Raw genomic sequence first — 27793 nt, 5'->3', positions numbered from 1 at the left:
CCGCCGCCGCCGCCTTTCCGGGCTCGGCGAGCGAATCCGTGGGCGAAGCCCTGGCAGCGCCGCGGTTCCCGAAGCTGCCGCGCTGGTTTTCGCGCTCCCCCGCGAGAGTTTTAACCTGCGTCCACGCCACGGGGCTCACGTGGCGCATCCTCTGTGAGGGAGAAGAGCGGCCGCAGCCCGTCGTCACGCCACCGTGCGCCGGCGGGAGCCGCGTCCCGCTCTGCGCGGCTCGTGTGCCGCCCGGCGCGGTGCCTGCCCGCGGCCCCACGTAGCCGCGAGGCAGCGCCGTGCTCCCCACGACGCCAGCCGGGCGCCTGTCGCGGGGGAGATCCCGCGCGGTCCCTCCGCAGCGGCAAAGGCTGCCTTCTTCCTCGTGCGCTGTCCCATCCGCGATTGCCTGCTGCTGCTCGGGAGCAGCGCAGTGTTGTTTCACCCTCTTCGACCTCTTTTCTTTGTAGTCTTTACCTTCCCTCTTAGCGTGCTTCCTGCTCTGACCAGGCCCGCTCTGGTGTGAAGCCAGACGGTGCTGCTTGTGAATTAACAGCCGTGCAACAACATGTCACTCCTCCCCGAGGATTCCCAACTCAAAATCAGGGGGGTACGCCTGCAGCAAAGTCTCTTCCGCAAGAGTGCAGAGCGTGGCCAGTAAGGCCATAAGCTGGCCAAAAAGATCTTAAAAGTAGCTCAGCTTCCATTCAGGTTATCTGAGTTAGTGTTGTGATAAAGATTAAAAGTTCTTACAGTTGATTTCACTTGTCGTTAGTATAACTGCCTAATTTTTAGTGGTACTTTTTCTGGGCCATTTATTGTAATGACTTAAAAGACAAGTAATGGCTCTTCCTAAGTAGAAAGATTTATTTCCCCAAACTCACCTTTATTTATTTTTTATTTTTTTAGAAAAATCTTAAAACTGCATTGGATAGGTTCTTTCTCGTAATTTCACCTTGTCTACTTCTCTAGACTTTGATTATGGTCTCAGAGACTGTTTCCTTTCTACAGATAATAAATGCTGTGATCATCTTAGGCTTCYGACAGGAAGAGTCTTCCCTTGTTTTTATCTTCACTGCCCAAAATCCTTTCCCTGTGTTAGCCTATATCTGTTTTGTTAGCGAAAACATCCTCTGACCTTCTGCTAGATATATTGGATGTTAATAGGGACTAACTGTGGTCCTAAAAATTGATGGAGAGTGGCAAAACCTTACCAGAAGAAGGAACAAAGGCTGAAAAGGAGTAAAGCAATGCATAAGTTTTCCTTTCCTCTGACTTGACCATACTGGTGTCTGAATTGGACCTCAAATAAGCAYGTGCAAACTTCTCACCGTATTTTGTGCAGACTAGGTTACACTTGCACTCCTTTAGTGTTCTCAGGACTATGTAAACAACCCCAAGGCCCCCCCCTGATGCATGTTCAATGAACTACAGATGGAATAGTGAGTGCATCTGTAGTTTTTTTTACAGAGCAGATTAAGACAACATGAGTTTAGGACAGAGACTGGATTTAAAGGTTGGCAAAGGAGAGATGCTAAGTTTGGGGGTAAAAGGCAGCGAAATCACTTGAGTTTAGGGAAAAAGATTGAGTCTAGCAAATTAAGGAAAATTTAAGGACCAACTCTCTGAAGTCTGTATTAGTGGGGTGGGGGGGCTAAAGATTTTGGGACAAGGATGGACAGAAGAAGACAGATCACAAGAGCAGCCCTAGAGCCAGGAAAAGGAAAAAGACTGGAGAACAACAGGACTGGCTGGAATTAAAGTGAAATTGAATCAGACATTGAGGAGCAGAGACTGGAACTGATCAGGCAAAAAGAAGTTTGGGGATATAGAGACAAGGCAATGATGGGCTAGGAGGAATGAGAGAGAATGATAATAGTCTTGGGAGACAAACAGTATTAAGAGGGGAGGCAGGTAATGGAGAACAGTTTGTTTACTTACCTCCAAAGGAGAGTGCCTTTCTGGAAGGCCTTATTTTCCATAGTTGTCACTTTATGTCGCTAAGAGTTCTTGCTGCCATCATACCTTGTGAGACATGGAGATACTATTCCAGTTTTACAAATGATCAACTGAACTGTAGAAATCCATGCGAGATAATTGTGTCCCCACTGCTAAACATCCCATGTGAGATACTTAATGTTCCTGTAGATATTCCATAACATTTCAGATGCTGAAATGATTACATGATTACATGACCTCATTGATTACATTTGTAGCTTTGTTCAGCATTTGGAAGATATTATAAGGTATTAAATTTAGCATGCAACTTATGACAGACATGTAGCAGGCACCTCTTAAAAGCACAGCTTAGGACTTGCCTGCTGTTACATAGGAACCACCATCAGATACAGAGGTGTGAAATCTAGTTTGTTGATAGAGTGTTCAGGTTCTGAATAAACCCTTCTCTTCATGTAACACATTGGCTTTCTAGCATCTGCGATAAATAACACAGAGCACAGACATGTTTCTTCCCCTTGTTTCAGATCTGTCTTATGTGTAGAGCTTGTATTTTGGTGTTTCCTGGTTCTTGAGTGCTTAACTTTGCAACTCTAATAACACTAATGTGTTTTTATGTAAAACTAATCATCTTCTCTCGAAGACAGTACATGGTACTATAGACAATTAATGGTACTATTTGGCATCAGCTTTTTAACCCCAAATTATTGTTATTATTAATTATTATTATTATTAAATTTTATCTTAAAAGCCTTGTGGAAAAAGCTSATCTTGTTGCAGACAGCATACAGAGTTAGTGCCATCTCATTGTACAACAGGGCAATTGTGGCAAGACCACACAAAAGATCTCTGCAGGTGAGAATATCATCTTGGTAGCTTCCCCGCAGAGCAAAAAGGGGCTAAGCAGAGAGAAAGAGAGAAGGAATCCAAACTAGGCTTGCTGATGGCCTATAAAAGGTTTTGAGGTTAATGAAAAGGAAATAGCATGTAGTTTTGATATCAGAAAGAATAATAGCAATGTGGTTACTGCACTCAGCTAGGGGGTTTTACTATTATTTAGTTGTAGGTATGTTTTGATTTCTTACAAATATGTTGAGCAAGTCTCTGATATTTTAATAAGTCAGCTGAAATTTTACCCTCAAAGAGATTTCTTTAGAGTTGCATCAGATTCATTGCACAATACTTCCTTAAGGAGAAGTGTAGAATAATACTTGTAAATAATGAATCACTCGTAACAGCTGGAGTGACAGCAAACTGCACTGTATTCTGAACAGGACACTGACGTGGCAGTGGAGATGTAACTGTGACTTCCAAGCTCCTTTCCCACCCTAGTGAGAAAAACTAGAGAACTAGACTCAGCTGGATTAAAAAGGCTCTTGTAGGCTTTGTACGTGATAACTATAGGGAACCATTATTTTCATGTTCTGTCTAAGAAAAGCAGCTGCATTTCAGTGAAGAGACTTCAAAATGACCTATGTTAGTGCCTGTCTTACAGAAAGATGTGAAAATGTGCTTAGCCACAAGGATGAGAGGACTTCTTATGCACTGTTCAGTGATTGATTCAGTAACCTTTTCTTGGGCCAGTAGACTGTATGACCGACTAGCATTCAAACCAAGTGCTAAAAGACCCCCTCAGAAAACATACAATGTTTGTGAATAAGCAGCTTTATGGCTAAGAGTAGTCCTGGTCAAAAAAATCTGATTTAAGTTGACAGAAGGATATGTTCACTCACACTGCTTGGGGAAGAGGGGAAAGCTATATCATTTACAGGGCATTTAGATACCTATCATTTTATCTTTCTTTCTAGATGAAAAAGATAAAACAGGCAGCACTAGAGCTGCATGAATTCAAGGAGGATATTTGGTTTACTTAATACTCAAAAAGATGGATGTTCCAGGTATAGCAATCACCTGAAAAGGTTATGGAGAAATTAAAAGTCAAACTACCTTGACTTCCCGAAGGGAGAAAGAACCAGGTGAAAAGCAGGAAGAAAAAAACCTTGTCAATTTAGGACTATTAATTTGAAGTAAGTGAAGGACAGATCCTGTTACTGCAGTGCAGGTTAGAATCAGGCTTGCTTATTGCAGGGCTAAGGATGGTCAGGCCAGATGCAGATCTTGGGGACTCTTGGGGATTTTGTCTATAGTATGAGCTGCTCAGAAAAGCAGAAAGCTCTCCCCTCATTCCTGAGAGGGTATAGGGGACGATAACACGACCCCTGAATTGGAGTAACTTCCTAGTTAAAAAAAAAAAAAAACAAAAGCAACCCCCTCCCCACACACTCCTTTATGTGTGTGGTCAGCGTGCTGTTTGGTGGGGCTGTTTGTGACGGGTGGGAGCTGGTCAGTGCTGTGTGACAGCACCGCGGAGCCGGGCATGGCCTCATTCTGCTCGATTTGGCAACTGACAACTCCTCAATAAATGCTGCTTTGTCAGCTGCAGTCTCTATATATATTTTTATCATCAATAGTAGGGGAAGGGTGCTTCTTTCCTTTCTTAAGGGTAGTCTTAGAACTGCACTCTGCCAAATAATACTTTTGGTATTATCCTATACAACACCTACCAGCATGTCTAAGTTGTTCTGATAATGTGCTCTCTTACAGAGAAGGTTTGGAGACAGCTGACAGAATCATAAAGGATTATTTGCTGGACTAAAATCATCAGTATTTCTTTTGCTTTCTCTTATGTATCTGTCATTAAAGTTAACACAAATTCTGTGTGCCAGAATATGGGAGATGAGATAGAGCCTCTGAATCTAAGTGTTTGTTGGTTTGTTGTTTTTCCTCAGACTTGTTCACTTGTGCTGTCTAGGCTTTGTATTAGATTTGAATTCTGAATCTTCTAATGGAGTGTGTTCTTATGCATTTAAGTACTGAAGGCTTGGGAACAAACAACTATAGCCTCTTTCCAAGGAGAATAAATCTCAAATTCATTTCTGGCCTGCATAGATTAGAATCACTGATCTGGAAGCTAAAATGAGTAATGTAGCAATTTGTGATCTAGATCTCTAGTTTCTGTAGAAACAAATTCATTAGCTCAGATTGCTAGCATCTTTTTAAATCCTGATTCAACACTAGACATGATTTAAATGTAGGTATTTAAAGGTTATTGTGTCTTTTATGTGAGATCATATTGTTGTGCTCTGCTCAGACTTCTTGTTCCCTGAGGAAATGAGTGAATAATACAGAAATGAAGAAAGTAAAGCAGTAGGACATGTGGTCCTGACTGCTGTTCAGAGTAGGATGATTCAACAGTGTATAACTCATCAATGATGAGTAAAGATGACTGTACTGCAGGCAGGAAGAGTGGAATCCCTTTCACATTTTGCTTTCCATAGCACAGACACTAAAAATGATGAGCATTCAAGTACTTTATTTCTCCTTGTCCAAAAAATAGAACGTGGTCCTGTTTCCTAGCCATATCATCTCCCTCTAATGGCAACAGTCCCCTCAGTATATAAGTTCACTTAACAAAGATTTTTAAAATTCTGTTTAAAATGGCTTTTTTTTTCTCCCTGTGTTGCCCTCACAGTGCSATAGGAGTCTCTTGACATTGTATGATAATTAGAAAAACAGGAATTACTAAAGTGGATCAGACCACAGCCCATGTGTCTTATACCCATATAGCCTTGCAGTCGGGTTTTAATAAGGTATATTTCCAAAAAAAACCCATTTCTTTTCAACTTTTACAACTTATTACATGAATTCTATCATATGTAGCAGCAAGGCTTCTATCTCTTCAGAAACAGAAGCAAAAAGAAATGAATTTATATTGTTTAACACAACGTTCATATTGTTTTCCATGTCTTGTGACACTCAGGTTTTAATGTGTCACTTCCTTGAATGTTGTTTTGTTACTTCATTAAGAAAAGAAGTTTTGAAAGTTTCTAGTATACCATAGATCATTACTTTGGATACTTTTAGTATTTAAGATAAATAGTTCCAGTGTTTTCACCTGAGCCTTTTTTTCTGGCCCCTAGCAATTCTCATATGATGTGGGGCTTGAAAGGTGACCACAGCTTTCCAGCTGACGGTGTACAAGAGGTCTGTCATTTTCGGTATTATTATTCTTTATCTCTAAATTTTATGCATGCCACCACTGTTTTCTATAATCCTTCATCCCTTCAATAAAGAGGGAGAACTGACTAAGGGTGTTCCATGGACTGTGCATAAAAACATCTGTGTCTCTGCAAGGATAGATTAGGTAACTTGAGCCTAATAATCTATATGAGTACCTCATAGTATTCACTCTAAATGTGTATTGCTTTGCAAACAAAAATGCAATCTTGACATTGTCTTACCACCCATTTGCTAAATATGGCTAACTGTTTTGAACATGGTCTAGAAGAATCTAGATGTGCTAGCTATACACTTTGCTACTTCACTTTTTTTTTTTAATATATGTATATATAAATACCATAGATGGGAATGTGAATTTCTTTAAAAATCTTTAGAAGATAAAACCAATTTGTACGATTGTAAGATTTTGAGTATTGGTTTTCTGGTTTATATTCTAAGTGACAGAAAATTATGAACATCTTGTCATTGCTAGAAAAAGGGAAAAGCAGAAAAACAGACAGCATTTTTAGTAATGAATAATGCATTAGTAGCACAAGGAAAGAAATTAGAGTAGGCTGACAGTCTTTTTTAAAACTCTTTTTTTTTAGTGTGGCTAAGTTACCAGTTGTCCAGGAAATAAGCAGCCAAACTTCTTGACTTTCACTCATCTAAACGTAAGATGTTTACGCAGAATCTCGGGGATTAAATGCAAAACTCTCTTTATGGGAACTTAAGGAGACATCAGGAGTATCTTGGTTTGAAAATGAGAGGGGTTTGCCTATTATGATTAATAGAAAAATTTGCTAAAAATTACTTTCATATGATGTTGATTGCTTTGTCTGAGTATWTTTAAGGCTAGCATGCTTTGACTGTTGGATCCTAAATGTGAAATGAAAGTTTGTCCTTTTCTTGTGTAGTGGGAGTTCATCTTGATAAGAGAAGCAAGGTGTTAAAAATCTAGTTTTAACATTCAAGCTTTTAACATGGTATATTTACACAGCACATTGCAGGAAGTGGTGAGCTTATTTTCTGTCTTCTGAATAGGCCAAAAGCCATGCAGTTGCTTTAGCAAAAAGTTGTGCTCAAGCTAGTAAGCCAGCAGAGAGGTATTTTCATCATAATGCTCAGTTATTACTGATCATTTTAGTCTCAAGTTCTTTAGTCTAGACACAGTATGAATGAATTTCAGGTGAGATGGAATATCCTGCCTATCAGGTGTGTTCACTGAGTCGCAGGGCTTGGGACCTATATGATCATTGTCCCTTGTTTCTCGTTGATTTGAGAGTGGGCAAAGCAAAGCTGGCTTGCTCACAGTTATAGAGAATATACCAGGCTGGGGCGGATGAGAGTTYATGAGATGTTTTGGAACTGAGCTGGAATGGTGGCATAATGGAAAACCTACAGTATACCATCCTTATGTTTTTGTATTTTAATTGCTACTTGCAAAGTGCAGCAACATTGCCAGTAGTAAACGGCTACAGCATACAGCATCTCAATCTTCTCTGCCAAGTAGAAAAACCATGAGGCAAAGTCTCTGTAGAGACTATTCGGTAACTATACTAAAGTTAGTATATGGCAGGAGACTTTCCTTAGAACTGCCTTTGGAATATATTGTGCTTGAGTTTAATGTTATAGTTAATCAATGTTCTTACAGTTATTCCCAAATTTAAAATAAAAATTATTACCTTTTTCAGGACAGCCAGTAGAGGAGACTTCGTGTTTTCTGCTGATCGTCTGGTAGGTGAAGAATTTTTCTTCTTGGTGTTGTACTTTGCAACTCTTTCATAAAACAGGTCGGTCTTGTTAGAATAATCGTGGTGTGAGAGCAACATTTCTTCACAAAGAAAAGTGCTGTCTGACAGCAACTTTCTGTGTAGGGACTTCTGTTCTTTGCTATAGACTGCTTTCATCCCAAAGGGTTCCAGAAACCATGTTATCATCAAACACCACTACTTTAGGATAAAGAGTAGTAATGGAGAATACAGTGTAGAAACAGATGCACAGGGGCTAGAGATGATTTAGTTTTGGTTTGAAACAGAACTTTTGATCTTGTGAACAGAGCTATATGATTTCTTACAGTCTAGATGTTAACAACTAATTGCATACAGACCTGCCTCTTGGCACGTGTTGTTTATTAGATTCATAACTCTGGGGGCACCCACACTAGGAATTTATTTTTAACCATATGGTGGTTACTAGCAGGGACAAAGTAATTTAAAGTTTTCAAACATTTTAGTAAGTTAGACCAAAGACTACTTGGAATGCAACATTTATCTCAGTTAAATTATATGCTTAAAAAATCCACAACACCCACTTGCACAAATATACTGCCTTGTACTCATGAAGTTGTTTCCTGTTTGCAAACCTGTATTCATTAATAAAGAAAGCCTTTTTTTCCCCCTCTAGAGAAAACTGTCCCAGAGACCAGATTAACACCACCTGCTATGGCAGACAGGCTTTTGATGATGAACACAATCTTACACACCTGATCCAGGCTTGCTCAGGCCTTGGACATGTCCACAGCCTGAGGTTGTGACTGCAGTGCTTTTTACCTCTGCAGATTGTTCCACTTTACCTTCTGCTTTTTCCTTCTGCAGGATGTTTCTTGCATTCCCATTCTGCAAGAACAGTAAAGGTCAACAAATGAGCCAGCAAATCTAATCACTGTAACTATTGGATCAAGTTACTGACTGGAGTACCCTCCTTGCTAAGAGCACTTCATAATGGACATGCAAAAAGTCACAGTCCCAACTTCACTCTGTGCCAGCAGTCCTTAGCAGATACCATTCTAATAGACATACATCCTTTACAGGTTGTTTGACAAGCAGAGAAAACACAGGAAACATCTGCAACCTGTGATCTACTAACTTCCAGCTCAACTTGTTTCTTTTTTTCCTATTTTTTTGTGGTTTTCACATGCTCAAAGGTGCAAAAAAGATTCAGGAAGTCAACAGAGGTGAACATCAGCAATACCAATGTTTACAGAGTTTAGGTCTCCAGTTTAGGTCTCTTCAGACCCCTTTCCCACTAAAACTTCTTTCATAATAAGGGTCTCTGTTTTACATTCTGATTTTACCTTGTGTTAGGTTCCCATCATGCTGCACTCTTAAAGGAGCATTCCTTCCTGTTTGAACTAAAGAAAATAAATATATTCCTGAATAGTACTTTAAAAATGAGATAAACAATGGTTATTGCAGTATAGACAGAGGGAAACCCCAGTTGTCCTAAATGTACTTTATTACAGTTAGTTAGTGTGAAGGGCCTCACCCATGCACTTTCACATGTTTACTTAGAGTAAACTGTGTCCTTCTGAGGCAAGCACTGATGCCCCCCATCATTGCTACAAGATTGCAGCTTCCAAGCAGTGAGTTAAGTTCAGGCCACTCTACCAGAATCTTCTGCTGGCTGAYCCACACTTTTACAGCTAGAGGCTTTCTTCATAGAAATGCTTCTATTTGCTGGTCATGCAGATATTTGCTGTAGAACCTGCTGGTTTGTTTCCCAGTACCTAGGACAAGGCTCTGTCTTATTTTCTGTATGTTATTACTAGGTATGACCAGAAACAATCACAAGCTCATGTTGAATTAGGCCTCTGCTGAACTTGGTGTACAAACCTAGTTCAGGCCCTATATGTTTTCCATACAGCTAGCAAACTGTGTTCCTTAATGACAAGATGCAGTAGGTGAATGGAAGAACAAATCTGTGATTGTAGGGTAACAAAATACACATTATTTCAGAGAGAAACCCAGGGACCAAACACCTCAGCACAAAAGGCTTGCGCTGCAACCCTAGTATCTGTTCTGTCCAGCAGCCATGCAGTGTTTCATTGATGGCATCTTGCAGAGCTTTTATAGCACTAATTAGATACTCACAAAGGCCACTGCACTATTACTAAGACCTTCTGAATATTTTTCCAAGGTGTTCTCTGTAGAAGGTACACAGTGCTGGCCTACAACCTCGGTTGGCAAATAGTGATGCTTTTCAGCAGAAAGCCGAAGATATGCTTTGTGTTTTGACTGGAGGTCCGAGTCTGAGGAATTCATTCTTTGCTTCCTGAACAGAGCGTTCAACCCTTCTGCCCGGCTACCTCTGTTTAAAGAGAATGATGATGCGTATAAGCAAGCAGTTTGCAATCCTGAGGTGACAAGAACTGTACTAGTATGAAATTCTACTGACAGTTCGCTATCCTGCCCTCCCTTCTGCTTTCAAGAAAAGCTAAAGTAGGCTGCAATCTGCAACATAATGGGCTAGAGGATCCACCTAGGAGTTGTAATGATCTTGGAAATTAAGGGATACATGATTATCATATAAAATACAGTTAGACTACTGTCTTCCAATGAAACAGAGGAAGAATATAATAGTCGCTCCAGAATTTAATTAATTTCTAATTTATTGGCAGCTACGTATTTTACCTTTTTCCAAATTGCAGGCAGTTAGGAGAGTTGTGTCACCTGTAACCACTCAGGAATACCAATATCTTTTGGGATGGTTCTTAAAAAGCTAACTTTTTTTCAATTTTGGCTGTTCAGTGCAGTGCCATCTTTAACTGCTCCGTAGCTGGTTTCTTTACTTTATGACCATACCTCTTTAGAGTAATGTCATCCTACGTCCTTTAGTTGCCTATATCCAAATTTATCTGTTTATAGACTCTGAAGAACTGACCAATCCTGATTTCTTCAGTAGTATTTGTGTGGTAAGGAGACTTTATTAACATGATTAATTGGCCTAGAAAAGATAGATGTCACTACCATTTTCACATCCTTGAAATGTTTGTAGTAGGTAGCTGTAACTTTTGCTAACAGTTCTAACAGACCTTATATTAATGAAAGTTCAAAGCAAACAGTAGTTTCCTTTGCTTACTGCAGAGGCTCTTGAGTAACTAACTCTTAAACACGTAATTGTAATAACCTGGCATGTTAACTGTATAGTTTTGTATAACAGCATTAAATGCTTAAACTAAAACTTCAGCATAAGTCTGTGAGCCTTGACAATTTAACTAGGCCTGCTAGAATTTAATGTTCCTTCTTATTGAAAAAAGTAGCTAAAGCAGACTTTAACTCTTACTATTGCTAACGATTGCCATTGCTATTAATGGTTTTAATTTCTGTTCAAACTCTTCTACCTCAACACCAAAGCTTTACCTCTCTCTCCTTCACATGTGGGCCTTAACAGGACCTGCTCAGCTTTAGATTTGAAGCAGTTACAACCACCTGTCTGGGAGAGGAGCAGCGCTGCTGGTCCTCAGGGCCAGAGAGGAAAGAAGCTGAAAATGACCAGAAATTATAATCTCTGAGTCTAGAGGAGACAAAAAGTATAGTGCAAAAATAAATGTTATATCAAAACCAACAAGTTCACAACAGACTATTTCCCAGCTTCTTTATAAAATATGTTGAGGTGTAGCAATGACAGTGAGATTTATAATTTGACTATAGACCTTCACTGGTTTGCTCAGAACATCTGGCAGATAGTATTGAGTGGTACTAACCCTCTCAACATCAAAGAAGTATGAAAAACAAAAAGTTTCTTCCAGACCTGGCTCATAGCTTTTTGTGAAATAACCTTAAAAAGAGCCCCCAAACTTTGTCCCAGAAACCTACAATTAAATCAAGGATTTGTTGGTTTGCTTCTGTCAGAAGATGTCYTTCCATTAGTGGTCTATCCCACATAGAAACACTAGTGCCTTCAATCTCAGGATTGAAGTGTTCCAGAAAAGACTTAGAAAGAAAACTTTACTTTTAGATATAGAGGAGGAGGAGGARGGTGGTAAAACTTGCTTCCTGATATACATACATTTTCTGGAACTGCCAAACACATGCAAGTGAGTCAAGCACGAAGGGGACCTGCCAAAGGGACCTGGTCACCTGCAGTGACTGTGTATCTTATACTGTATGTATACGTATCTAATATAYGCAGTCACTGCAGCCAAGCTGCATATGGGAACCAGGTACTGTATAATACATACAGTAACTGTATGTATAGAGAGACCCTTGTCAGAATTATTTGTATTACCACATAAATTGCTTTTTCAGTCTTTTGCTCCCTTTATATGTGACTTGCACTGTCTCTGACACCTTCACTGGTTTAATCTGATCACTGCCTCTGAATATAGCTGCCACAAATCCAACTCTAGATAAAATTCTTGTAGTACTAAAATTAATAAAAATTTCTTCAAAGAGAAACTATAAACTTAAAGAGACCTTTGGTAATTCCTAGTAGAGCCTGCCTGTGTGCTAGGAAGTAGGGCAGATTGAAGGATAAGAAGAAAAATCTTCTAGCCCCTTCTGCCCTGCTTCTGGAATTAGAAGCGTCTGAAATGAGAAAGACACTTGCCTGCTCCCAGGAGTGATTGCCTCATTTCTGCCATTATACAGTGACTTTTGCTTAATAGGTTTCATCTTTGGCTTGGTAGCAGCTGTCCTTGAGCAATTGTAGCTTTTGAATCTTTGGCTTGCTGCTAGAGAACATTTTCTAAATCTTTAATACCCAGAACATCTTTCATGGGAAATCATTCTGGGTTCACACAAATATGTTTAAATAACTGCCTGGGGTACAGCTGCAGGGCTAGCATCAGGGGAGAGCTCGAGGTTTTCTGGCCACTTGAGGCTAGAGAGACTAACTTACTAGCCATATCTCCTGTGGAGGTGTCCCTGCTGAAACAGGGCCATCTGTACCGTGCAAAGTGCAAGCGCTTTGCAGAGCATCCCATAATAATGATATAATAGCGTTTGGCAGGTGCCAGATGAAGATGGTTATTAAGAGATTTCTTGCTTGACTGACCTGTCTTTGGGCATTTTGTGGTGCATTGCTGCAGCTCCTGTGGCTGTCCTGGGCCCCACTGCAGCTTACGCATAGAAATATTGGTATGAAAGCAGACTTTAGGACCTAACAGATAGGCAACTCCAGGGTGTGGTGATGGTGGTGATTTTTTTCCTTCTCTCAGTAGTATTTTTTATCAGCAAGATGAAGTTAACATTAGTGGTGGTTTGTTCATTTTTATCAGGGTGTCGGGGATTGCTGATGACCCCCTTCCCCTCAGTTTTGCTTGTAAGGCTATCATTTGATCTGTAGACAAAATACATGCATCACCCCGAAAAGGTCTCAAGTAACCCCTAGCTGCTGCTAGAAGAGAACCTGTTCAGCTGATGCATGTGTTCATGTAGCTCTTGTAAAAAAACACTAACATTTAGTATCTTACCTGGATAGTTTGAAAAGCCTTTAAGTTGCCTGATCCCTTTGGTTCTACAGATCAGACTTGTGGTTGAAGAGGGACTGAATCAGCTACCATACACAGAATGTACAGTGACCACTCCAACAGGTAAGTGGGGACTTATTCCTCCACCAGTAGGCCTGGAAGTGGAAACTTTCTGTAACAAAATATGGAACTGTTGCAAGAGGCTGAAACAGTTTAACAGTTTGGCTTCTTACTTTATACCGAAGGTGCTATGCAAAATAAAGATAAACATTATGTCCCTGAGAAGCCAGGTAAATGCACTCTGGTGCTGCAGGTGGAAGAGTTGTAACAGAAGCATGAAGTTACAGTGCTACTTGGAACTGTGGTTTTGATCGTTAAAAGACACAAGTGGGCAATTAAAGTAATTAAAAGGCTAGCAAGTATGCCCTGCTTCAGCAAAACATATGGTTGTCATCTTACTAAGGTTTTAAAAATTGCCCTTGCAAAATGGTGATGAAAATTTACCAGTGTATGTGCAATATCAGCTTACTTGCCCTTACCACAATGTTGAATTAAAATTGATGACATTTCACATGCCTGTTAAAGAAAAAATACTCAGCAGAAACAGTTTTGCAATGCCAGCTTAAATCTGCCTCTGTTTACAACTAGAGGCCAGCTGAGAGTGATGAGCAGGAAAGACTAGAGGAAACCCATTGCAATAATTTTGGTTTGGTCCTGTTAAAGAAATGTGAAGTTGCACATGTTACAAGTAGTGTAGTAGAAGCTTACAGTGCATCAGCTACTTCTGGAGGACTGCTTATGTTCACACTTCAAACCTACATTACCCCTGTAAGACATATATCAGCTTAGCCCTCTTCCTCTTGAGGATTTCATCTAAGTTTCCTCCAGGGTAAGAGCAGCTCTCTCTGTAAACTTGCCCCTTTTCCCAACCCAGCCCTTGACAGTAAGTCATTTGCATGTCTTTACCCTTCATTTTAGTTACAGAAGCGATGGATGGCAAAGGGTCAATTTTGAAACTAGTTAGAGGTCAGGGAAGTTCTGAGAAGGGACAATCACTTACCAGAGTTCTTGCTGAAACAGCTGCAACTTTACGTCTTGAGCATCGGCTTCAGAGGTGTTCCAGGTTAGGTGGTGACCGATGGTTTGATGATTCTGGCTTTCTGCATTACACAATTTGACTGGCRTGTCTTCTGTGAGTAATACTACATGGAAGCTCTACAATTTTTCTTGACTGGGCCACTGTCCTGGCTATTGGCAAAGAATATCTTAGACCTTGTTCTCTGAGCACGTGTTGCTTTGATGAAAAGACTTAAGTTTCCTGCACTTATTCTTGGCCATACTGTAGATCCTTACCTTAGGAAGCCCTCTTAGGTCTGCAGTTTGTATGTCAGTCCTCCCATTCCAACACCTGTGCCTAAGAGTGCTAAAATGGCCTCACTCTGGCTCTTCYAATAGAAAGTGTACTGTGAGGACTCAAATACTCCTGAGAATTCCTGCTTATCTGTGCTTCACTCTTTCCCTCCAAGCATTTGTAAGATCCCATCAGCGCAGGTAATTTCTAGTGCTCAGAAGCAGATTTTTTTTTACCTCCTGTGAATTCTCTGTGATTTATCCTCAAGGACGTCAATTAAACACCTTATTGTTTCTCCTTTAAAMGAGCCTTTTGGCTTCCTTCAGTTAGGCGGGGTAGTATGCAAAGCCTAGAAAAAAAATCTCCAATACACTTCCTTCCCAGCAGTTACTCATTATCAGCCTCTTGGGATGGAGCTGCAGAACTATGAATGGGACCATCTTGAACTGTCATCTTAAAGATTCTTGGAATTAACAGGAGACCTGAGCTGCCAGTACTGTCGCTCACATCGTACCATTGCCCACTTGTGTCTTTTAAYGATCAAAACCACAGTTCCAAGTAGCACTGTAACTTCATGCTTCTGTTACAACTCTTCCACCTGCAGCACCAGAGTGCATTTACCTGGCTTCTCAGGGACATAATGTTTATCTTTATTTTGCATAGCATCTTCGGTATAAAGTAATCACAGAAGATTGAGTTATAAAACAAACACTCTAGAACAAAAAGATCACTTCTGTGCCACTCTGCCAATTTAYGTTTTTGGTCCTGTTTCCATTGCTTATTTCAGGACTGCGGGATATGGTGTGCAGCCTCAAAAAAACTGGTTTGTGCCACCTGTTCAGAAACTTGTATCAGTGTTTTACCCTAGGTATTAAGAGGGGTATCAGTCCCATTCACATGAATGTCACTTGAAACAGTACCTTAAAGGGGTATTAAAATGGGACAAAAGGGAGCAATCACTTCCACTGACATTTGGTCTTTCTTTCCTCTAATAGGATACAAGTACGAAGGAGTGAAATTTGAAAAGGGAAACTGCGGAGTCAGCATTATGCGAAGTGGTATGTAGTTTTGGGTTGTCGAATGAGTATGAGTTAAAGGTTTTGAAACCTGTAGACTAAATTCATTTATAAAAAGTGCAGTTAAGTTTACCAAAACCTGCCAGTTGCCATTCTTTCTTGGGTACCCCGATCACAGAACAAGTAATGTCTCATGTTTTTAGCAGATAAATAGCTTCAGTGGATTTCATCTGACTTCTCCTCTAATGACTGTTAACTATTAGAGGATCTTCAGGAACAATGGATTACTGTCCTTCATTGTTTACCACTGACTTTTTCTGCTCAAAGACAGTTCTCCAAATGCTTTGCTAAATTGTGCAAGTGGTGGAGACAGTGTTCCTTGGTCTAATATTGTTTAAACCTTCATACCTATGATATAAAATCCAGTGGCTCCACAGCTTTCTGTATTACTTACTGCATCATGGTTTCCTCTGAAAGAGCTCAAAGATGTTTCTCAAACCAGACAGGAATTACTACATTATTAGTATTTACATTTTGACATCCTTTCTTTGAAAACTTGCTTAACACTAGTATATGGGAACACAGAAAGCCAGAAACTGACACTGAGCAGACTAGTTTTTCTGTCTAACAGAGGGGAAAAAAAAGTGTTTTTAATACTTAGAACCAAGATAAAAATATGCTTTTTAAAACTCTTCACCAATAGAATATTGGGACTGCCAGTTTAATTGTAGCACCTTGTAATTGTGCCTGTTCTTAGCACGTAACAATTCTTTGTTGGGTTTTGTTTGCTGTTCAATTTGAGGAGAGGCAATGGAACAAGGTTTACGAGACTGCTGTAGATCAATCCGCATAGGAAAAATCCTGATACAGAGTGATGAAGAAACTCAGAGAGCGAAAGTGTACTATGCTAAGTTCCCACCAGACATTTACAGGAGAAAAGTTCTTCTTATGTACCCAATACTAAGTAAGTGTCTTACACTATTATTTACAGTTAGACTCATCTCTGTATGTTCTGTATTTAGAAGAAAATTCCTGAATTTCACAGGCTTGTATTAGGTTTTTGGCTTGCTTTAGGTGTCATGGTATGGAATATATCAGACTTTGCCAGAATATGCATCGGTTAACCTACATTAATTAGCATGAATGCAGAGCAAATAATTTGTGTATTGCTGCATATGTGAGAAACAGGTTGTAGCATTAAGGTTTGATATAAATGATTTTTTTTTTATTTTACCATGAGAGAAGTCTTCAAACAGTATTTTGACCATGCTGTTAAAAGACTTTTTCATGATGAATACTATAATCCTAGAGCTAAATTATTTTAAAATTAAATGTAATTAATACTACCAAAGAATCTCAATTTGGTAAGGAATTTGTCAGGATGAAGTGAGTTTTCCAGTCTTTCCAGAAGGTTTAAACCTTCTTTCCAGAAGGTTTAATTCTGGGTCTATACAAGGAGCTCCTAATTACCATTTTGTTATTTTAGATGAGATTTCTTGCCATTAGTAAAATTTATCAACTTCAATACATACATAAACGTGACCAAGTCTGCTATTTCAGTACAGAGATGAAGTTTCTTCATGAGGAGARCACAATTTTCTATAATTAAAACATACGAAGATGATATTTTTCCAGTGAGAAAGGACAGTGTTGTCACTTAGTACCACAACAATATTAATGCAGATATCTCAAATGGTTTAGAGTAAGCTCTTTAACCAAGGAGGGGGAAATTTTTTTCACTTTTTCCCCTTTCAGGCACTGGTAATACTGTAATTGAGGCTGTAAAAGTTCTTATAGAACACGGCGTACAACCAAGTGTCATTATCCTGTTAAGCCTGTTCTCCACGCCGCACGGTAAGTTGAGGTACAGTATGAGGGGACGGCAGAGCGAGCACAGGTGCGCTCCGTGGGGAGGAGTGACATTAGTCACACGCGCTGGGTAATGGTGAAAAGTTGTTCCTGAGCTTTGCTCAGAAAGGAATTTTTTCTTTTGATTGCTGAATTTTTAAACAACAAACACTGGTTGTGGGTGGAGTGGGTTAGCAGAAAGCAAAAGGCCTGTAACATCTGACAGCAGCAAAACTGCAAATCTAGCAAATGCCTAAGTAGACCCACAAACAAGGACCGCAGTGCTGCTAGGTGTAACAGACTGATTCAGTGGCTCCCGAAGCAGCACAAATTCTGCTGCTGCTCTGGGCTGTGGCAGCCCGCAGATCATGCCGAGTAGGTCAGCCACCAAAATAATAAAGTTAACTGTACTGTCTGCATGTTAAACACTTGAAAACGTAAAAGGTGTTCCGAAAAAGAAAAAACAGCTATGGAGCAGGAGAACAGATTTTACAGGTTGTTTTAAAAATGGGCCACAGCACCAATCACTATTACTTTCCAAAGTGCAGTCAGAGTTATTCCTGACAATCTAACACCGCCTTTCTGATTAGATTGAAGATAGACATATATGCTTAAAAACAAAACAATACCCCTAAAACCAATCCACCAAATTTCTGAAGTTTTTTTCTCATAAAGCTCAGTAAGCTAAGCCAGAAACATGAACCAGAAATGGAAGCACAGAGGCTGGCAGATCTGCAGAAAGCTAATGATGATTTAACACGCTGTCCTGAAATACTGTTGTAATGCACTATTAATTATTCCATTTTCCCTTTCTCACAAGGTGCCAAATCGATCATCCAGGAATTTCCAGAGATCACAATATTAACTACAGAAGTTCATCCTGTTGCACCAACACACTTTGGACAGAAGTATTTTGGAACGGACTGACACATTTGGAAGAAACTGATATGGCTGTATGATATTACAAAATGTTTTTTTTTCTACGTTTTATTACTCGTAGTAGAGCTGGTTGAGGGCATATTTAAAAATCTTCTTCTTGGCCAAGGGTRGGGGGAAAATATTTGACCTATATTACTTCTAGTTGGTTACTGCATGACCACAGAATCAGATGCAGTAACATAGCACCCTGAATCATTACAGACTGAAATCATCTAAATGTTGTGCTTGTATAAATCGCTACACTTTCTCCTTTAACTTATTTATTCTTCTATAGCCTGTTCTGTGGCTTTTTTGCAAGAGCAAAATAAAACTAAATCATTGAAGCATGTACTAATATTGTTAATGCATACATCACTCCAGTCTTTGGATGTTGGCCAATAACTGAAGATGTAACTTTGGATTTTTTTGTTCTCTATGGATTGATTTCAAAAGGCATGCAAAGCCTTCTGCTGAAAAAGATCTAGGCTGCCCCAAACAACACCTCCTAAGATAAGGGCACGGAACCCAGAGAATCCCTTTTTTTGCTCAGATAAAGAACATTCCCCCCTCCAAAGCAGCAGTCTCAATTGAAGTTGAGTAAGGCTTCCAGAGCTAGAATGTTTTTCCTGAGCATGGGCTAAGTTACAAGAAATAACCAATCACGAGTATAATTAATAAATTAGCCAAAAACGGTTTTAATGCACTCCTTGCCTGCAGTACAGTATAAACCATGCAGGCTCTCTAGTATAAACAATAATACAAAATAACAAAGCAACATGTACAGCATACTCAATTATATAAACCATATAAACACTTTGAAAGTGCTAATGAAACGCCAAGCATTCATATTAAAGAGAATGTTTGTTAGACAGTAAAAATGAGTATATTGAAAGCTTTAGTAAAAACCCATTTGATATCCAAAGTCTCAATGCCAGCAACAGCAGTAAACTCCTGAACCTGACTAAACATTCCACATGTTGTCAGTAGACTGTTAGCAACATTCACTGGAAAACATTTACTTCCTATTAATTTAAGGAATGAATTAGTATTAAACAACATAGCTCTGATGTGTCATGTCCTCAGCTGAACACAACAGCACTGATTTAATGCAAAATTTGCAGACACAAAATACTTACTTATAAATACCAACACTAGGTCCTGTTTTTATGTAAAAGCAACTCAATGCTGTAATATATTAATAAATGGAATCTCTGTTAACATTTCCAATAATTTAAGTTACTGGCAAAGTGCCCACTAAAAGCTAGTCTTCCTTGCTATGAAAAGTTCTTTACATTACAGTGGTTATCAGTGAAAAGGAAAAACAAAAGTCATTCTGACCCAGTCTAGGAGGTAGCATATTGGTTCCCAAACAAAGCTTTCTAATGCAAGAGCAACCGTTTCAGCTACTGTTCTGTTTAATGGAAGTTTTCTTGCCAAATCCAAACCCAGCAATGAACACCGAGTGAAACCAACTTGGTTTACTTTGAAGCAAGGCAAAACTCTCAATACAGCTGAACTCTAACATACAAGAGGTTTGTCATTAACTAATCCTAAGATTTAGTTCATATTTGAAGGGCCCATTTTAAAAAAATAAACATGAATGAGCCTCTTTCTCAGCTGAAAAATACCTGGCRAAAAAAATTATAAAATAATTTCTGTTTTGCATGCTTCCAGCAAGAAAGGACAATTTCAAACACCGCAGTTTGGAGTTACTCTGGAATGGCTGTTTCCATCATCAGTAAGTACAGCAGAGGCCCACAGGTGAACATAACCATTGCAAAAGAATTCCCCCACACGGCGCCAACGCGCAACAGACACCAGGTTCCCCCCACCTCTTCACACAAGGTCTTTTATGACACTAGTCATAAAATTTTATCTCCTTCTCACCAGAGGCCGCGTCTGCAGCACCACGCCAGGTGGCCCCTTACATAAGCAGGATATTAGATGCTTATATGAGAATTTACATCTCTTTCTTACATACACGCCAGAAGCACCAGGATCCTCTGGGAAAGGGGAGAAACAATACAGCAACACTTTCAAGAATCCACAGGATTTCATTTCAGCTTATAAAGGAAAGAGATGAGAAGGTGCCGCACATGCAATTTTTCATTTTAGAAAGCGGGCAGGGAGGACAAAGGTATTTTTTTCCACGCTTCCTGTGGGATTTAGCCTCAAAAATTTAGAGTCCAGTAAGTACTGAAATACCAAGACTCCCATCAAGTAAAATACTTCTATGTTATATGAGCTGCTTGGTACTAGTATCTGATAGGAGACTGTGTCTTCTTAAGCACAATTGGAATAAGAAGAAAGGATGATCCCGTTGCTTTTTTTTTTTTTAAAAAAAAAAAAAAAAACTTATGATTTTTTGACAGTGGCTGCTGTGATCCACTTAAAGTTTTACAAATGCTGTTGTATTTACAAATGCTGTTTTTCTTCTGTTGATACAAAAAAAAAGCCACGAAGGTGTAACAGACTTATAGATTCGTATTTGAAATGTAAACTTATGTTTTATTTCACAAAGTTTACATTCCAAACTGAAGCTTGAAAGCAAAGAAACATGATTTTTAGGAAGAAGATAAAAGGAACATGGAAAGTCGGCTCCCACTGCTTTGAGCAAAGAAAGCTGTCTAAATGGTAAGAATCACAAACCCGGACCTGACAAATGTTAAGTTTAGTTACAAATAAAATACATAGTATAACTCTTTAAAATGGCACCTACTCACCTTCTTAGTCTCCAAAGAAAATAGCAGGAACAGTTGAAACCTGATACATTTTAACTRCATATTCAGGAGGAAGAGCACAAAGCGAGAAGTAAAAAGGACAGTAAGAATAAAAATGTGTAACAGCAGGTACSAGCTCGATGGTAACCAGCAGAGAAGCAAATAAAACATTAAGCAGGAAGCGTACACGGGCAGTGCCACAACGCTGCAATGCTCCTCACTGCCAACCTGTTGGACAGACCATTGCTTTTAATGCAAAATGCCACTCTACCATGCAAATGCTTTAATTGACAATTTCAAAATGAGTTTATTTTTGCAAGTGTTCTGTAACAAAACGGCAGCTGATATAATTGGAAAAATATCAATAAAATCAAGGTATTTTCAAGTACTATGGATCAATTTCAAAAATTTGTACCACGGGGGTCACTGAAATGTAAATATAACCCTTTGAGTTAGTTACTTCTGGCTTAATAAACAAGGGCAATGGTACCTCCTTAACCTGCTAATTCAACATGTCCATGAACTAGCAGCTATGCAAACAGTAAATCTGTTCTGCTGGCTTAACAGCTACGCTAGAGGCAGCTGCTCCCTGAATACGGCTTACAAAATCTTCCTTTACATCTAACCATGGGGAGGGAGGAAGAAAAGGKTTTTTTTTCCTGATGCTTTACATTCATATTGTGCTACAGACTTTATGCGTTAGGTTTGGTAACTAACGCTAAGTTGTGCTTTCAGTCCACATCAGAATACAGAATTTAAAAAGTATAATTGCGATAGATTTTGCTGAATCTTACTTCTAATTAGTTCCAGGAAGTTAACATTCATTACTTCTAGGCTAAAAGAAAACTTCCCAGTCCTTATCAGTTACAGTACAGTACGCACACTAGTAGAGCCCATTAAAAAAGTACAGTACTATTCCCCGTTTAAAGGGATACAACTYGATTCTACTCCAAAAACACGACACCAACGCAGCAAGAGACAAACAAAACAAACCTCAGTGCAGCGATGCCTATCCACGCCCTGGTTCCTCGCCCTGGTTCCTCGCCCAGCCTCACTGGCAGAAAGTCGGACCGTCGCGAGACGGTCCCGAGACACCAACATGATGTTCTCGCTACCTCCCGAGTGCCGCGTGCCTGAACGCCAGCGGGAGAGAAGGGGGAGAGGCAAGGAGGCGGTCGTTAGCCGTGAATTATTTTGGAGCATTAACCCAAGACAAAAGGRGTGAGAGCGCGCGGCAGTATCGCACCGAAACGCGGCGAAAAGGGAATTCCTTCTTTCACACAGCGGCGTCCGCTTGGAGAAGGTGCTGAGAGCACGCGAAGGACAGCGCGAAGGACAGGAAACGYCTTGCAAAACGACCAAACACGAACAGCAACCGGACGGGCACGGCTGGATGTGCTGTACACAGGCCCTGATTTAAGCTAACAGAAACCACCGCCGCGTTCGACACTTTGCAACGGGCCTGACGACTGCTCGCTGGAGCCGCACGCRGCGTTTGGGGGCCCTGTTCCGGCTCCCGCACCCTCGCGGGCACGGCCACGGCGGCAGCCGGCACCGCGCCGCCCCGCCCCGAGCGCGTAGGTCTGGCCSGAGCTGCTTAGCCAGGGGAAACGCTCCCGGCCCCGGGGGCGAGGCCGAGCGCGACGTCGCCGCGCTGCTTCCAGGCGGGAGCGCAGCGCACGCAGCCTCGCAAACGCTGCCGTCACCCAGCCGAGGAAGCTCCGCAACGGAGCTTCGCGCCTCAGCCGCCGGCTGCACCGCCGGCGTTGGGGCGCGACCGAACGGACGGGTGGAGCGAGGCGGCGACGACGGCAGCTTCCCAGGACGAGCCCCTCGGGCCTCCTCCGAGCGCRGCAGCACCCGGGAGACCGCGCCGGTCGGGGCGGAGACCGATTCGCCCCCTTGAAGGGCTGAAGAACTGCGAGTTGGAAGAAGCTCGCGCACACCTGGCTGAACACTTGATCCGTTTTGTTACCTACAGCAACGATTACAGAACTAGTCCGAGTAATCTCTGTTTTCCAGGGCGTTTACCCAGCATATTTGACAGAACATTACGCATACGCAACTTTCTTTCAGAAGCAAAGAAAACCAAAAGCCAATCTAAAACGTAAACAGAAGCTCAGCTTTAAAACCACAACTATTAGGTGCTGCAGTCAAAATACTGCTTTTACGCTGACTAGATTTCTAGCTGGCAGTCTTCTCAAAGGCCTGAAAGACTAACCGAAATAGCTGCATCCTCCCTAGTAGGTCATCTGAAATTATGTTGCAATTGTTCCTTGTTTCTGCCTGGACAAGAGTCTGTTATAACCAGGTAAGGCTGAGCTGCTTTTAAGGAAAAAGGAAAATCAGCTCTAACTAGTCACAAGGGAAGTGACTTGATAGCAGTAAGCAAGCTAAGGAAAGTACGTGGAAACATTTAAAGCTATTTCCAAACGTAAGCATTATCATAAAGATATTTGTTTTAATAATACATTTTTGTCTTCAGTTGTAGTTATGTTACGGACGAACTAACGAACAGTGTCGCAGGTGGACAGCGAGCAAGGACCACATCTGCAGCTCTTTTAGGCGGTTCTGCTGCTGCCACAGTTTGGCAAATAAATGACACTGAAAGAATGAAATAGCCCTAAAACAGAACCAGATTCAGAAAGGATGCAAGAAAACTCCTGCAACTCCGCATGCCTTCAGACACAGCTCTGATAGTCCTAGCCTAAAAATACCCCTAAGCTGACAGAACGAAACAGAAAGCTGCCAAATTATCTTCCTGTTTTATACAGTAGAAACATAGAGTTCGAGACCTTAGCATTTTAAAAGGCGCAAATAACAGTTGGTGCTAAATTCCTATGATTTCCTATTACATTTAGCTGCCATCTTCCTCTAAAGACCCCCCTCTGAAATATGTTTTGCCAGAAAACGAAGTGATTAATTCTACTACCCTCCTTCACCAAACACAACTTAAGATCTAGCAACAGATTTATATTAGAAACGAAGGTTTAGATTTGCTAGGAAAAACAGTTTCAGCAGTCAACAGCTGTTCGATTGCAGAGCCATCAAACAGAAGTGGCTGAAGCGCCATCAGCAGGAACGTGCGGAGAGCGTTCGGCAACCCTCCGAGGAAAAGGGTGAATAACCTACACTGACACTGGGAAAACATTCCCCATCTCTTACGATTTAAATTTTAGCAAGAAGACATTCTACAGAGCGTAATGCCTGCTCTGCTCCTAGGTGCAGAGATTAGAGACGGACATATAAAATGTCTGCCTAAAAGGCATCGTTTATATCAGATAATTAAATGTCTGCTCTTACGGACAGAAAGTCTCTGCACAGCTCCTTTGCCTCATTAATGTCCTACCAGTGGAGATACCGGTAGCTGCAGCAGAGTAAACAGAGGTAAAAAGATCCAGTATGTAGCCAAGGCCTTTGTCACGGAACAGATACTTATCCGGTAATTTCTCATGACATGCACAACTGCTGCAGAGTCACTGTCAACACAAAGGGGCAACAAAAAAACATAAAAACTGGAGAGAAAATGGTAGGTGCAACAAATGATCTGAAAGGCAGTATACTAATACTTCAAGCATGTATCTAATTCAAACATGAGTGATGGAGTTGCCAGATCTGAACCGTGCAGATAAAAAAAAGGACTCAGATCTAGAAAACTGCATATGACACAGATGCAAATTCTCAGTTCCATGCTGCAGAATAAAAATACTAGTGCTTTCCTTTGACTGCAAATGGAGTCAAATAAATAGAAAAAATCTGATCACCTCTTGGTGTTGAAAAAAAAAATCTTTATAACACTAGTCAATACATTTACTTAGGAAGAAGTCTGACCTAATTCAGGACATCAGTCGTTGTCTCTTCAGCGTTATGGGACTAAAACCACCTTTGTGAAAGGTAAGCTCCAAATGCTAGTGCTGGAGCCAAAATATTTAGTGCACATTTCCAACTCATCCATTTCAAACTAACACCTTTCCTTCTGACTCCATAAATACAAACATTCCCATCAAACACTGATCCTGGGGTAAGGTGATAATGCTCTAATTGCCATGCAAATTCTGTCAGTTTAGCCCTAACCCTAGGGATTAATGCAAACTGCACTGTCTAAAATTCCCTTAGAATTTTAGGTACCTGCAAGTAGGATTCATCTTCAAGGGCACCATAACTCAAAATCTAAGACAATGACACCCTCCCGGAAAAAAGCACCAACGGCCACAATATTCTTGAATCTTGATACTGGCAATATGACTAACTATTTCATTTCCATACACAGCTGCATATGTATATGCATGTTCAGCACTTTTGCATTCAACACACACACATCCAACTACCGATTTAGTCCCAAATTTACGCAAGTCTGTCTCTTATTGAGTTGAACTTACTCAGATGGGACTTTAAACACTTATTAGAAAACGCCACTTGTCAGAGAAGATTGGAGAATCAGTCTCTAAATAAATAGGTTTCCCAAGAATATTATGGCTTGGAAGAATTCTGAGAGCTTGAGTCCCTGATGTTTGCAAAACGAAAAGGCCTTTGGAAATGCACTCACATCAATATTTTTTCACCTATTTTGAATAAAAAATATATATTATTTATAAAATAAAGAGAGCAGGCCAAAGAAGATTGGCCAGATTCACTCTATAAAACTGTTCTGTTCACTCCATAACTTAAACTTATAAAGCCTTGAAACATCTGTGTAGCAGGATTTCTGGAGAAGCACTCTAGAATGCAGATTCCAATCAGATGATACTTCATGATGTTTTCTCATCTTGAAGAGTCATTTTTTTTCCGACCCTTAAAACTGAAGTCCATGAAAAGAGAAGGCTCCTGAGAGGGAAGCTGAAATTTAAAGAAAGAAAAACATGCAACTGTAAGCACCGATCTTATGAGCTATAATATATGGCTATATAACCTTGACTTTGACTTTTGACTGATTTTAAAGCCAGGTACAATGACAGGGAAAACGCCGCTTTTTCATTCCCTGGGTAGAAAGGCATTCTATATTTTTCACCAGTTATCAACAGCAGACACATTCTGGGGTTTTCTTCTCAGCAGAAGAAAATAGAATCACATCTAAAACATGCAAGAACCCCATTTATGAAAATCTTGCACTGCTTTACTTATGTGGAGAACCAGGCAGTGGATTACAGTTCTTTCACATACAATTTAGAGTTTCTTGACATCCAGAGCAAATTAAGGGGCAAACAGTATCTGATTAGTCCATCTCCTACAAGGGGGAGAGCAGAGGACACCCCTCGAATCTTGATCAGTGATACTTCACTGTACAATTCTTTTATGGAGACTGAGGACACAGCCTGCAGCTTATTGCAACGGTGAGTGTGGGGGTTCCTCCCCACTATTATGAAAGTCAGAGCAGGTTGTGTATCAGTGAACAATCTGGCATGCATCATCTTCCCCAAGCCATGTGTCATGCGCTGCTGCACTCGTTTGTCCAGGGTGAAGGACAACCAGATAAAAGTAATGGCTGACAGGATATTACAAATCCCTTTCGTTTACTCCCAGTCGCATGCAGCAGGCAGCACGGCTGTTCTCAACTTCAATTTCTTTCGAGACCGTATCTCCACCTTCCCACACCTTCCACGAATCACAGGCCAGATTTTCATTCTTATAATTGTAGAACTTAGTGGCAAGAACCACGGTTGCCACATCCACCAGAGGAGCTGCAGGGTTTATTTCCTCCCCAACAAACTGTGCCTTTCAGCTTCGGGTAAACTGAGCGAGCATCTGGCCCAGGGCTTTTGGACAGCCACTGTTCTTGAGCCACACATTTCTGAATAAGAGGTAGCACCACTGGCAAAATACTATCACGTACAGTTGCATCAACATGCACTCTGCTGAGAGTATCTCTGTCCTTCAGCTGGCTCATGAGTCGAGCTRGCAGACCAGCACCACAGCTCCACCGCTTGCAAAGCCACTGTGAAGGTCTGCACTCTGCAGTCCTGCCTTCAGTATGATTCTGCCCAAGTGCTGTGGGATAAACTGCTGTTAAAGCCAAAATCTATCCAAAGTTATCCACCTACCAAATTGCCTGCAGAGCTCCTGCTTTTAAGATAACCAAGAAAGAAATACTGACCTTTCTGAACAAGCTTTGTACTGTTGCATTTTCAAATCACTGTGTCTCTCTTTCTATGGCAAGAGATGAAGCTTCATTGGAATCTATACAATGACAAAGAAAGTAGAGATAAGTACGTCTGTTCCTCTCACTAAGAATACCTTCTTCACTAAGTGTAGGAGTGTGTTTTTAAGAATCACTCCAAATAAAAATAGGCAACCACTTGTCAGAGCTAACTGAACACCACTTTTCAAACAGATTACTTTATTGTTGGCTTTATTTCATAAGCATGTCACAAGCTTTAAAGCCACCATGACAAATCAAGATCTTTCCACTTTAATGGAACATTTCAGGCCTCTCTAAGCTAGAAAATTATACTGCTTTCCTTCTATTGTATGCAATAGAATCTGAAAACTCTACTTAGAGTGCTTCATTTGCTGATGCTTTAGGAGAAAGAAAAGCAGTGGTGAGAAAACAAGCTAGAGTAAAACAGCTTCAATTGTGTCTGCAATGCACTTTCCCCAAACCCTTCTATAAGATGGAAGCGAGAGTACCAAAGCTTAATGTAGCAGGAAATCATGTTCTCTGACTACAGCTTCGTTGACACAGCAGTAGTAAAGATACATGGCAATACATTTATTCCTAAATATTTTCACTTGCAAAATAAAAACCTCC

The 27793-nt window shown here is 40.5% G+C and overlaps 2 protein-coding genes across 2 annotated transcripts in view; one reads left to right on the top strand and one right to left on the bottom strand.

Annotated features, from left to right (window-relative positions):
• The window catches only part of UPRT (uracil phosphoribosyltransferase homolog), a 31680-nt gene extending 11020 nt beyond the window's left edge, over window positions 1–20660 (top strand). The window contains exons 2-7 of the mRNA XM_085324286.1: window positions 7698–7740; window positions 13249–13318; window positions 15542–15604; window positions 16365–16526; window positions 17318–17416; window positions 18231–20660. Coding sequence (XP_085180412.1) covers window positions 7698–7740; window positions 13249–13318; window positions 15542–15604; window positions 16365–16526; window positions 17318–17416; window positions 18231–18337 — 544 coding nt within the window. The 3' untranslated portion in view covers window positions 18338–20660. The remainder of the gene's footprint in view (window positions 1–7697; window positions 7741–13248; window positions 13319–15541; window positions 15605–16364; window positions 16527–17317; window positions 17417–18230) is intronic.
• The window catches only part of ZDHHC15 (zDHHC palmitoyltransferase 15), a 158859-nt gene continuing 150065 nt past the window's right edge, over window positions 19000–27793 (bottom strand). The window contains exons 11-12 of the mRNA XM_085324284.1: window positions 27140–27222; window positions 19000–25884 (exon numbers count right to left, since the gene is read on the bottom strand). Coding sequence (XP_085180410.1) covers window positions 27176–27222 — 47 coding nt within the window. The 3' untranslated portion in view covers window positions 19000–25884; window positions 27140–27175. The remainder of the gene's footprint in view (window positions 25885–27139; window positions 27223–27793) is intronic.

This window comes from Rhea americana, unplaced genomic scaffold (genome assembly GCF_003343005.1).
Source record: "Rhea americana isolate MKP2758 unplaced genomic scaffold, rheAme1 scaffold_90, whole genome shotgun sequence".
Classification (NCBI taxonomy): domain Eukaryota; kingdom Metazoa; phylum Chordata; class Aves; order Rheiformes; family Rheidae; genus Rhea; species Rhea americana.
The sequence above is the reverse complement of the archived record's forward strand: the minus strand, read 5'-3'. Positions and strand labels throughout refer to the sequence as shown.